The sequence below is a fragment of the Schistocerca cancellata genome, chromosome 11, assembly GCF_023864275.1.
Source record: "Schistocerca cancellata isolate TAMUIC-IGC-003103 chromosome 11, iqSchCanc2.1, whole genome shotgun sequence".
NCBI lineage: Eukaryota > Metazoa > Arthropoda > Insecta > Orthoptera > Acrididae > Schistocerca > Schistocerca cancellata.
The window spans coordinates 14,852,745-14,865,297 of NC_064636.1; the positions used below are offsets into that span (position 1 = coordinate 14,852,745).

A 12,553-nucleotide genomic window follows, 5' to 3' on the forward strand; every position below is an offset into this window, starting at 1 on the left:
GCCTCGTATCACTAGCAGTCGAGATGACAGACATCCGCACGGCTGTAACGGATCGTGCAGCCACGTCTCGATCGCCGAGTCAACAGATGTGGACGTTTGCAAGACAACAACCGTCTGCACGAACAGTTCGACGACGTTTGCAGCAGCACGGACTATCAGCTCGGAGACCGTGGCTGCGGTTACCCTTGACGCTGCATCACAGACAGGAGCGCCTGCGATGGTGTACTCGACGACGAACCTGGGTGCACGAATGGCGAAACGTCATTGTTTCGGACGAATCCAGGTTCTGCTTACAGCATGACGATGGTCGCATCCGCGTTTGGCGACATCGCGGTGAACGCACATTGGAAGCGTGTATTCGTCATCGCCATACTGGCGTATCACCCAGCGTGATGGTATGGGGTGCCATCGGTTACACGTCTCGGTCACCTCTTGTTCGCATTGACGGCACTTTGAACAGTGGACGTTACATTTGAGATGTGTTACGACCCGTGGCTCTACCCTCCATTCGATCCCTGCGAAACCCTACATTTCAGCAGGATAATGCACGGCCGCATGTTCCAGGTCCTGTACGGGCCTTTCTGGATACAGAAAATGTTCGACTGCCGCCCTGGCCAGCACATTCTCCCGATCTCTCACCAACTGAAAACGTCTGGCCAATGGTGGCCGAGCAACTGGCTCGTCACAATACGCCAGTCACTACTCTTGATGAACTGTGGTATCGTGTTGAAGCTGCACAGGCAGCTGTACCTGTACACGCCATCCGAGCTCTGTTTGACTCAATGTCCAGGCGTATCGAGGCCGTTATTACGGCCAGAGGTGGTTGTTCTGGCTACTGATTTCTCAGGATCTATGCACCCATATTGTGTGAAAATGTAATCACACCTCAGGTGTAGTATAATATATTTGTCCAACGAAAATGGCTCTGAGCACTATGGGACTTAACATCTATAGTCATCAGTCCCCTAGAACTTAGAACTACTTAAACCTAAGTAACCTAAGGGCATCACACAACACCCAGTCATCACGTGGCAGAGAAAATCCCTGACCCCGCCGGGAATCGAACCCGGGAACCCGGGCGCGGGAAGCGAGAACGCTACCTCACGACCACGAGCTGCGGACTATTTGTCCAACGAATACCCGTTTACCATCTGCATTTCTTCTTGGTGTAGCAGTTTTAATGACCAGTAGTGTATTTCAATCGTCCTACGAGAAAATAGTGGATACGATATCAGTCGCAACGGTACTGTACGACAGGTCAGTCCTGCGATAGCAGATTAATGCGAGAGTTTGCAAAGAGTAGAATTCCTTCTTTTGTTCATGTCCGGAACTTGAAACGCGTTGTCCTCGAAATACGATTTCTCAAATCGGCATGCAGTGAAACTCCGACCATTTTCAGTCTTTTTATTTGAAAATGTAACCACAACTTTGAAATAACACCACGAAGGGGATTTTAGATTACTTAAACAATATTTACTAACAAATGCTCTCGTTTCTTTTCGCGAGAATTGAACGACTTTATTCAAACGCCAATTACACAAAAATCCATTGCTTTAAAAATTCGCTGTGAGGTTCGCTATCTACACTCATGTAGATTACACAGACTTCTCCTCCCCCCCCCCCCCCCCCCACTTTTTCCAGATTCAGACTGGAGCCATTTATAGTGCGTGTCACAGATCGACTCAAATTCAACATTTCTCGGGAGAACTTATGCATTGTCGCCATTTTCTTATACTATCCGACAAAACTTTTTTGTAACACACTTAAATATAAGCTCAATAACTACCCGACGTATTGCGTCTCTACCACCTTTCCTTCTGCCCAAAAAATTATCGAAAAAAAGCTTGTTTTAAAGGACGTCACAGTGACGATACCCCAAATGGATCAGGAAGTTTCCTAATGGATGTGGAGAACCAGTGGATCGTGTCAGTAGTAAATAGACGTTCTGATGAGGTTCATCTACATCTACATTTATACTCCGCAAGCCACCCAACGGTGTGTGGCGGAGGGCACTTTACGTGTCACTGTCATTGCCTCCCTTTCCTGTTCCAGTCGCGTACGGTTCGCGGGAAGAACGACTGCCGGAAAGCCTCCGTGCGCGCTCGAATATCTCTAATTTTACATTCGTGATCTTCTCGGGAGGTATAAGTACGGGGAAGCAATATATTCGATACCTCATCCAGAAACGCACCCTCTCGAAACCTGGCGAGCAAGCTACACCGCGATGCAGAGCGTCTCTCTTGCAGAGTCTGCCACTCGAGTTTGCTAAACATCTCCGTAACGCTGTCACGCTTACCAAATAACCCCGTGACGAAACGCGCCGCTCTTCTTTGGATCCTCTCCATCTCCTCCGTTAACCCGACCTGGTACGGATCCCACACTGATGAGCAATACTCGAGTATAGGTCGAACGTTGTAAGCCACCTGCTTTGTTGATGGACTACATTTTCTAAGGACTCTCCCAATGAATCTCAACCTGGCACCCGCCTTACCAACAATTAATTTTATATGATCATTCCACTTCAAATCGTTCCGCACGCATACTCCCAGATATTTTACACTGCTACCAGTGTTTGTTCCGCTATCATATAATCATACAATAAAAGATCCTTGTTTCTACGTATTCGCAATACATTGCATTTGTCTATGTTCAAGTTCGTACATATCCACCGTCCCCATCGCAGAGTCCTTGCTTTGGGATGCAATACAATGCGATCGAAAAAAGTCGTACACATGCAAAAAGCTGTCTCTGTGAACAGGAGTTGCATTACAGCCGTCCGCAGCTCGTGGTCGTGCGGTAGCGTTCTCGCTTCCCACGCCCGGGTTCCCGGGTTCGATTCCCGGCGGGGTCAGGGATTTTCTCTGCCTCGTGATGACTGGGTGTTGTGTGTTGTCCTTAGGTTAGATAGGTTTAAGTAGTTCTAAGTTCTATGGGACTGATGACCATAGATGTTAAGTCCCATAGTGCTCAGAACCATTTGAACCATTTTTTTGCATTACAGCCGTTCTGTCAACCACCTCAGAATAGCATTGTTGTTGCTATCGACAACAAATGGAGAACTTGCTGTAACGGTCAGAGCTCAGATGACGTCGACACCATTGCGCAGTTCAGTGCTTGGTACGAATGACGTTTTCCTAAGAGCAAAAACTTTTCATCGTTGTACAGTATTTTGACAGTTGCTGGCGTGCACGCGCCCGTTGACGCCTCCAGTTCGCTGCCATCCACTCGACGCCATCCGATTTTCAACAGCGTGCGAAACTTGAAAGAACAGCTTCGAGGGCTTCACTTCGCTAATGATGAATCGGCGCAAGCAGATGCGAGGCGACGGCTGCGTCAACAAACATTCTACCGTGACAGGCACGAAGAGTCTGGTCTCTCTCCCTGCGAGGCATGTGTCCGCCTTCAGGATTACTAGGTTAACAAACAAACACGTAAACATAAACAATAAAGTTGTGTAACGTTAACAAAGTTCGAAGCACGTGTGGACTAAAAAATCTTACCTCAAAACGGCAAATATTTTGTACTGATTATAGAGGTTCCGCCTCATTGCCGAGCCATCCTCAGATCTAAAATGGTAGAAAACTGCGTGTAAAATATGAACAGTAAAAATATATATTCTATACTGGAATTTCTATTACGCAACGCATACCAATAGGAAAGTAGTTTACTGCGTTACATTGGTATGTATTCCATAACGGAAATTGGGGTACTGAAAATGATTTTTATTGAACTTGCTGGCAGATTAAAACTGTATGCCGCACCGAGACTCGAACTCGGGACCTTTGTCTTTCCGAGTCTCGGTCCGGCACAAAGTTTTAATCTGCCAGGAAGTTTCATGTCAGCGCACACTCCGCTGCAGGGTGAAAATCTCATTCTGGAATAATTTTTGTTGTATATTTATATGCAATTTTTTTGTATTTTTAGATCTGAAGATCGCTCGGTTATGAGCCGAAAGCGGTAACCAGTGAAGGGAACTTAGGATTTTGACGGAAAATTTTTATCCACAGTCAAATCAACAAACCACATATCTCCCCTCACTTACAACATCAAAGAATGACATTAATAAAGATTGTCTTGTTTAAAAAGCTTTACCATTTTCACGTAAAAATTTCGGAGGCGTTACCTTTAGCACGGTCTAGTACTAAGATACAAGGTCTTTAGGCGGCGTGAAAAATTTAAGCTTCTAAGTCAATGAAATGAAAAGATGCGATCATTTACACGTGGACCACATATTTCGACACTCACAAACTCATTCATCAAAATCAGTAGGGTATTTCCCAATAAGTTCTAGAATCATAAAATTTGACAAGAAGCAAGGTATCACAGACAAGTGAAGGAAAAGCTCCGTAAAATACTAATTTGCAATTCTATCACACTAAAAAAAAAAAAATACTTTTTTGTCCATTTGTTGCCCGCGTGTCTGTCTGTCAAGACTCCTTTTTCTCAGGAACGGGTACAAATATCAAGTTGCAATTAATGTAAAAATACTAAGGTCTTCGGTCCCTCGGCGGTGTAAATAATTTAAGCTTCTAAGTCAGTGCAATCAAAAGATGCTAATCAAAGCCTATTGAGGAACTATTTACGAGGGGGCATTCAATAAGTAATGCAACATTTTCATTCTCGACCAACGTCGGTGGAGGGGGGGTGAAAGCAGAATTAGTTGTGGCGCATCGAGGAATATTCCCTGTTCAGCCCCTATAGTTTCAAGAAGTTCCAGCAGATGGCGATTCTATACGTAACACTCAAAATGGCGTCTGTGACGGCGGTGCGTTCAAAGCAGAGAGCCGTCACGGGGTTTCTTTCGGCGGAAAACCTGAGCATCGCAGATGTCCATGGGCGCTTGCAGAATGTCTACGGAGAAGTGCGAGTGAACAAAAGCACGGTGAGTCGTTGGGCGAGGCAAGCCCGGACAAAATCTGTCCGATCTGCCGCTATGACTCCTGTAATGGTCGAACGTGCGCAGACTTCTCATTTGAGGTGATAACTCGGATCACAATTTAACTTCGCCGGGAGCGGTATGTGGATGATTGAGAGGTTATTGATACAGCAAGTCGCTGGCTCCTAGGTCCACCAGTAGAGTTGTGGCGTGGGGCCATCACCTTCAACTCTGAAACTATGCACTGCACTGTAGTTCCCTCTCTAGGTTGTCGCACAGATGACAAAATGGTAGATATCGAAATAGACGACAGAGGGATAGAGAAACAAAATCGCTCAAAAGAGGAAAGGCCGCTGGACCTGATGGGATACCAGTTCGGTTTCACACAGAGTACGCGAAGGAACTTGCCCCCCTTCTTGCAGCGGTGTACCGTAGGTCTCTAGAAGAGCGTAGCGTTCCAAAGGATTGGAAAAGGGCACAGGTCATCCCCGTTTTCAAGAAGGGACGTCGAACAGATGTGCAGAACTATAGACCTATATCTCTAACGTCGATCAGTTGTAGAATTTTGGAACACGTATTATGTCCGAGTATTATGACTTTTCTGGAGACTAGAAATCTACCCTGTAGGAATCAGCACGGGTTTCGAAAAAGACGGTCGTGTGAAACCCAGCTCGCGCTATTCGTCCACGAGACTCAGAGGGCCATAGACACAGGTTCACAGGTAGATGCCGTGTTTCTTCACTTCCGCAAGGCGTTCGGTACAGTTCGCCACAGTCGTTTAATGAACAAAGTAAGAGCATATGGACTATCAGACCAATTGCGTGTCTTCCGAAGTAAAAGTGATTTCAGGTGTGCCGAAGGGGAGTGTCGTAAGACCGTTGCTATTCACAATATACATAAATGACCTTGTCGATGACATCGGAAGTTCACTGAGGCTTTTTGCGGATGATGCTGTAGTATACCGAGAGGTTGTAACAATGGAAAATTGTACTGAAATGCAGGAGGATCTGCAGCGAATTGACGCACGGTGCAGGGAATGGCAATTGAATCACAATGTAGACAAGTGTAATGTGCTGCGAATACACAGAAAGAAAGATCCTTTATCATTTAGCTACAATATAGCAGGTCAGTAACTGGAAGCAGTTAATTCCATAAATTATCTGGGAGTAGGCATTAGGAGTGATTTAAAATGGAATGATCATATAAAGTTGATCGTCGGTAAAGCAGATGCCAGACTGAGATTCATTCGAAGAATCCTAAGGAAATGCAATCCGAAAACAAAGGAAGTAGGTTACAGTACACTTGTCCGCCCACTGCTCGAATACTGCTCAGCAGTGTGGGATCCGGTACCAGATAGGGTCGATAGAAGAGATAGAGAAGATCCAACGGAGAGCAGCGCGCTTCGTTACAGGATCATATAGTAATCGCGAAAGCGTTACGGAGATGATAGATAAACTCCAGTGGAAGACTCTGCAAGAGAGACGCTCAGTAGCTCGGTACGGGCTTTTGTTAAAGTTTCGAGAACATACCTTCACCGAGGAGTCGAGCAGTATATTACTCCCTCCTACGTATACCTCGCGAAGAGACCGTGAGGATAAAATCAGAGAGATTAGAGCCCACACAGAGGCATATCGACAATCCTTCTTTCCACGAACAATACGAGACTGGAATAGAAGGGAGAACCGATAGAGGTACTCAAAGTACCCTCCTCCACACACCGTCAGGTGGCTTGCCGAGTATGGAAGTAGAAGTAGATACACTCCTGGAAATTGAAATAAGAACACCGTGAATTCATTGTCCCAGGAAGGGGAAACTTTATTGACACATTCCTGGGGTCAGATACATCACATGATCACACTGACAGAACCACAGGCACATAGACACAGGCAACAGAGCATGCACAATGTCGGCACTAGTACAGTGTATATCCACCTTTCGCAGCAATGCAGGCTGCTATTCTCCCATGGAGACGATCGTAGAGATGCTGGATGTAGTCCTGTGGAACGGCTTGCCATGCCATTTCCACCTGGCGCCTCAGTTGGACCAGCGTTCGTGCTGGACGTGCAGACCGCGTGAGACGACGCTTCATACAGTCCCAAACATGCTCAATGGGGGACAGATCCGGAGATCTTGTTGGCCAGGGTAGTTGACTTACACCTTCTAGAGCACGTTGGGTGGCACGGGATACATGCGGACGTGCATTGTCCTGTTGGAACAGCAAGTTCCCTTGCCGGTCTAGGAATGGTAGAACGATGGGTTCGATGACGGTTTGGATGTACCGTGCACTGTTCAGTGTCCCCTCGACGATCACCAGTGGTGTACGGCCAGTGTAGGAGATCGCTCCCCACACCATGATGCCGGGTGTTGGCCCTGTGTGCCTCGGTCGTATGCAGTCCTGATTGTGGCGCTCACCTGCACGGCGCCAAACACGCATACGACCATCATTGGCACCAAGGCAGAAGCGACTCTCATCGCTGAAGACGACACGTCTCCATTCGTCCCTCCATTCACGCCTGTCGCGACACCACTGGTGGCGGGCTGCACGATGTTGGGGCGTGAGCGGAAGACGGCCTAACGGTGTGCGGGACCGTAGCCCAGCTTCATGGAGACGGTTGCGAATGGTCCTCGCCGATACCCCAGGAGCAACAGTGTCCCTAATTTGCTGGGAAGTGGCGGTGCGGTCCCCTACGGCACTGCGTAGGATCCTACGGTCTCGGCGTGCATCCGTGCGTCGCTGCGGTCCGGTCCCAGGTCGACGGGCACGTGCACCTTCCGCCGACCACTGGCGACAACATCGATGTACTGTGGAGACCTCACGCCCCACGTGTTGAGCAATTCGGCGGTACGTCTACCCGGCCTCCCGCATGCCCACTATACGCCCTCGCTCAAAGTCCGTCAACTGCACATACGGTTCACGTCCACGCTGTCGCGGCATGCTACCAGTGTTAAAGACTGCGATGGAGCTCCGTATGCCACGGCAAACTGGCTGACACTGACGGCGGCGGTGCACAAATGCTGCGCAGCTAGCGCCATTCGACGGCCAACACCGCGGTTCCTGGTGTGTCCGCTGTGCCGTGCGTGTGATCATTGCTTGTACAGCCCTCTCGCAGTGTCCGGAGCAAGTATGGTGGGTCTGACACACCGGTGTCCATGTGTTCTTTTTTCCATTTCCAGGAGTGTATGTTGGAAAATAAGGTTTTGTAGCCAAAACAGTGGGGAATGATATGGTGTACTGGAATACTGAATAAAATCAATTTGCTTTCGTAAAAAAACGTATTGTGTTACTTACTGAACGTCCCTTTTACATACCTGTTCGTCTAGCAGTAGAGCAAATGTGCCTGAAAAGGCAGAGGTCACGGAATCGACTCCACTTTGGAACACAGGTTTACCAGTCTTCGTTTTAACCTCGTCTTCACCTCTCAACATGTGAGAAGGCGCCAGAAATGACACGTATTTTGGATTCCAAATTCAACTGCAGCTCCTTTTCTTCTGGCCGGGTAACTGAGGAAGTTTAGGGACATGCAAGTCGCCAAAGTGACGTCAAAACAAAGACTTGCATCCAATCCGCTGGCCCTGACGACATTATCATTATTACTACCTAAAACTAAAACCCCTCCCCAACAGTCCATGAAGGCCGAACGGCACCGACCGACCGCCATGTCATCCTAAGACCATAGGCGTCAGATATGGAGGGTCACGTGGTCAGCACACCGCACTCCCGGCCGTATGTCAGTTTACGAGGCCGGAGCCGCTACTCCTCAGTCGAGCAGCTCCTCAGTCTGCCTCGCAAGGGCTGAGTGCAGCCCGCTTGCCAACAGCGCTCGGCAGACGGGACGGTCACCCATCCGAGTACTAGCCCAGCCCGACAGCGCTTAACTACGGTGGTCTGACGGAAGCCGGTGTTACCACTGCGGCAAGGCCGTTGGCATTATTACTACCTACATATACAATCAAGTCTAAAGATTTTTTTACACATGGCTGGGATTAAAAACCGGACCATATTTAGCTGTGTACAAATTTAAAAATCAAGAAAATGGCAAAAAGTAATAAGTTACCATTCTGGTAAAAGCATAATTATGTGAACTGTCAGATAGCGGAAATAGAAAACAATAGCAAAAAGACTGGGGGGGGGGGGGAGGATAGAAGGGAGAAAGGGGGATTCGATCTTTCAAATGACTACTGGATAAGTCATTTTCCGCGTCTGTACATACTAACGGTACATGCGTTTCTTCTGCATTGTGATGACGTTTTGGTGTTCACAGTATATGTTATATTTGTTGGTTATTTACATTTTTTATCATCTCTACCTCCCTTCTTTCTCCACTCACTCTACTCCCACATTATCCCAGTCCCTCCTTCTCCACCTCGCCCCCTTGTCTTTCCCAGTCTTTTTACTGTAGTTTTCTATTTATACTCTCTCACAATTTACGTAATTTGTTGTTGCCAGAATGACCTTTCTACACACCAATTTAATTCCTGTTGTCGTTTTCTTAATTTTAACTATGTACACAGCTCAATATGATCCGGTTTTTAACGCCATAGTTCTAACTTTAACGTTTTAAACAGGTTAATCAACATGAAATTTCATAAACCATTGGACACCCTCTTTCCGCAAACCACCACTGAACTGTCTTGCAGCCGGCCGCGGTGGCCGTGCGGTTCTAGGCACTTCAGTCCGGAACCGGCTGACTGCTACGGTCGCAGGTTCGATTCCTGCCTCGGGCATGGATGTGTGTGATGTCCTTAGGTTAGCTAGGTTTAAGTAGTTCTAAGTTTTATGGGGCTGATGGCCTCAGATGTTGAGTCCCATAGTGCTCAGAGCCATTTGAACCATTTTCGAACTCTCTTGCCAAAATCTTCCCTTAGCTTACGTGACGCTAGTGCAGTAGCCGTATATTGGTGAGGAAACACTAAATAGCAACCACCATCCTCTGGATGGTTTAATTTTTATGGAGGTGAAATTTTATATTTCACTGACACCTTTGGGCTATAATTTTACGTACCTCCGCCACACAACATGTAACACTACAAGTATGAATAATTTTTTGTGTTCGTAACTAGATATTACTCACTGTTAACCTGTGAAGGTTACCACTATTTCCTTCCGAAGACGGTGTTTTTATAACCGCTGATATCATGGTCAATAAACTCTCTGTTTTGCAACTGACTGGTTGTTTATTATTTCTCCAAGAAGACTTTGTCTCTAAACCTGGCAGAAAATCCAAGGAGTTTCTGGTCGTATGTGAAGTATGTTAGCGGCAAGAAACAATCAATGCCTTCTCTGCGGGATAACAATGGAGATGCTATCGACGATAGTGCTGCCACACCAGAGTTACAAAACAGAGCCTTCCGAAACGCCCTCACGAAAAAATACGAAGTAAATATTCCAGAATTCGAATCGAGAACAGCTGCCAACATGAGTAACGTAGAAGTAGCAACTTAAATGATTTTAAAAAAAAGCATGTCTTCTGGTCCAGACTGTATACCAATTAGGTTCCTTTCAGAGTATGCTCATGCATTAGCTCCATACTTAACAATCGTACATAACCGTTCGCTCGACATACACAAAGACCGGAAAGTTGCACAGATCACATTGATATTCAAGAAAGTTAGCAGGAGTAATCCACTAAATTACAGGTCCGTATCATTAACGTCAATATGCAGCAGGATTGTGGATCATACCTTGCGTTCGATCATCATGAATTACCTCGAAGAAAACGGCCTATTGACACACAGTCACACGGATTTAGAAAAAAATCGTCCTTGTGACACACTACTAGCTCTTTACTCGCATGAAGTGTTGAGTGCTATTGACATGGCATCTCAAACTGATTCCATATTTTTGGTTTTCCAGAAGGCTTTTGACACTGTACCACACAAGCGGCTTGTAGCGAAAGTGCTTGCTTACGGAATATCGTCTCAGTTGTGTGACTGGATTTGTCATTTCCAGTCAGAGAGGTTCGTAGTAACTGGCGGAAAGTAATCGAGTACAACAGAAGTGATTTCTGGCGTTCCCCAAGGTAGTGTTATAGGCCCTTTGCTGTTCCTTATCTATATAAACTATTTGTGAGACAATCTGAGCAGCCGTCTTCGGTTGTTTGTAGATGACGCTGTTGCTTGTCGACTAGTAAAGTCGTCAGAAGATCAAAAACAAATTGCAAAACGATTTACAAAAGATATCTCTATGGTGCGAAAATTGGCAGTTGACCCTAAATAACAAAGTGTGAGGTCATCCACATGATTATTAAAAGGAATCCGTTAAACATCAGTTACACGATAAATCAGTCAAATCTAAAGGCCGTAAATTTAACAATATTTAGGAATTACAATTGCGAATAACATAAATTGGAAGGAACACACAGAAAATGTTGTGGGGAAGGCTAACCAAAGACTGCGTTTCATTGGCAGGACACTTGGAAAATGTAACAGACCTACTAAGGAGACTGCCTACACTAAGCTTGTCCGTCCTCTTTTAGAATACTGCTGCGCGGTGTGGGATCCTTACCAGGTAGGACTGACGGAGTACATCGAGTAAGTTCAAAGAAGGGCGGCACGTATTGTATTATCGCGAAATAAGGGAGAGAGAGTAACTGAAATGATAGAAGATTTGGGTTTAAAACAAAGGCGTTTTCCGTTGCGGAGGAATCTTGTCACGAAATTCCAGTCATCAACTTTCTCCTCGGAATGCGGAATGTTGACGCCGACCTACATAGGGAGAAACCATCACCATGATAGAATAAGGCAAATCAGAGCGCATACGGAAAGGTATAGGTTTTCGTTCTGTCCGCGCGCCATAGGAGACTGGAATATCACAGAATTGTGAAGCTGGTTCGACGAACCCTCTGCACGGTACTTAAATGTAATTTGCGGAGTATCGATGTAGATGTAGATATCAATTACGTTCGTACAGAAACTCTTGGAGGGCGAGTCAGGTATTTTAGTGTAGATTCCTACTGGTAACTTACGTAATGAACAATTACGGATGACCGTGTATTTCGGTAAGATTCGGGTTACACACCCCATCGGTGACGAGGTCATTAGAGATGGAGGAAGACTGGGCGGCACTTCTGTGTTTCACCACGTTTGCCGCTATCTTCCTTTTTTTTTTTTTTTTTTTTAACAAACTGCAGTTTCGGCTGCTCGAAACTCATCATCAGGGGTACGAACCTGGCAGGCGGCGCGGACTCCTCGCCGTCCAGGTCGCAGGTGAGGCGGCGAATGCGCTCCACCAGAGACTCCTCGGAGGCGCCGTGGCTCGAACCGTGGGCCCGCCGGCTGGGGTGCACGCCGCGCGACCCGGGCTCGTACCTGAAGGTGAACCGCAACACACGTTAGAAACGTCACAGGCAACTTTCCAATTTTGTACGGGACATCTATTCGCCATTACCAATACGAATCAGCATCGAGTATGTGTTAGAATGACGACAATGAAAACTGCGACGGACCGGGGCTCGAACCCGGACATCCCGCTTTACACGAGCGGTGGCGGTCACCTCAACCGCTTCGGCTATCCGTGCACGAATCACGGCCGGACCCAAACTCCCGTAAGTCGTGGTCTGTGTGCCACACCCTGCACTCCGACGTTACATATATTCGCGTACAGGAAGGCCACATTTATTGAGAGTCTAAAGTCTGGCATTGGCGAATAAATACGAAATAACTGCAAAAAGGTGGGAA

The 12,553-nt window shown here is 46.8% G+C and overlaps 1 protein-coding gene across 1 annotated transcript in view; it reads right to left on the reverse strand.

The window, feature by feature from the left end:
• Positions 1 to 12,553, reverse strand: part of LOC126108825 (uncharacterized) — a 175,401-nt gene that overhangs the window by 124,567 nt on the left and 38,281 nt on the right. The window contains exon 6 of the mRNA XM_049914189.1: positions 12,044 to 12,184. Within this exon, the coding sequence (XP_049770146.1) occupies positions 12,044 to 12,184 (141 nt within the window). The remainder of the gene's footprint in view (positions 1 to 12,043; positions 12,185 to 12,553) is intronic.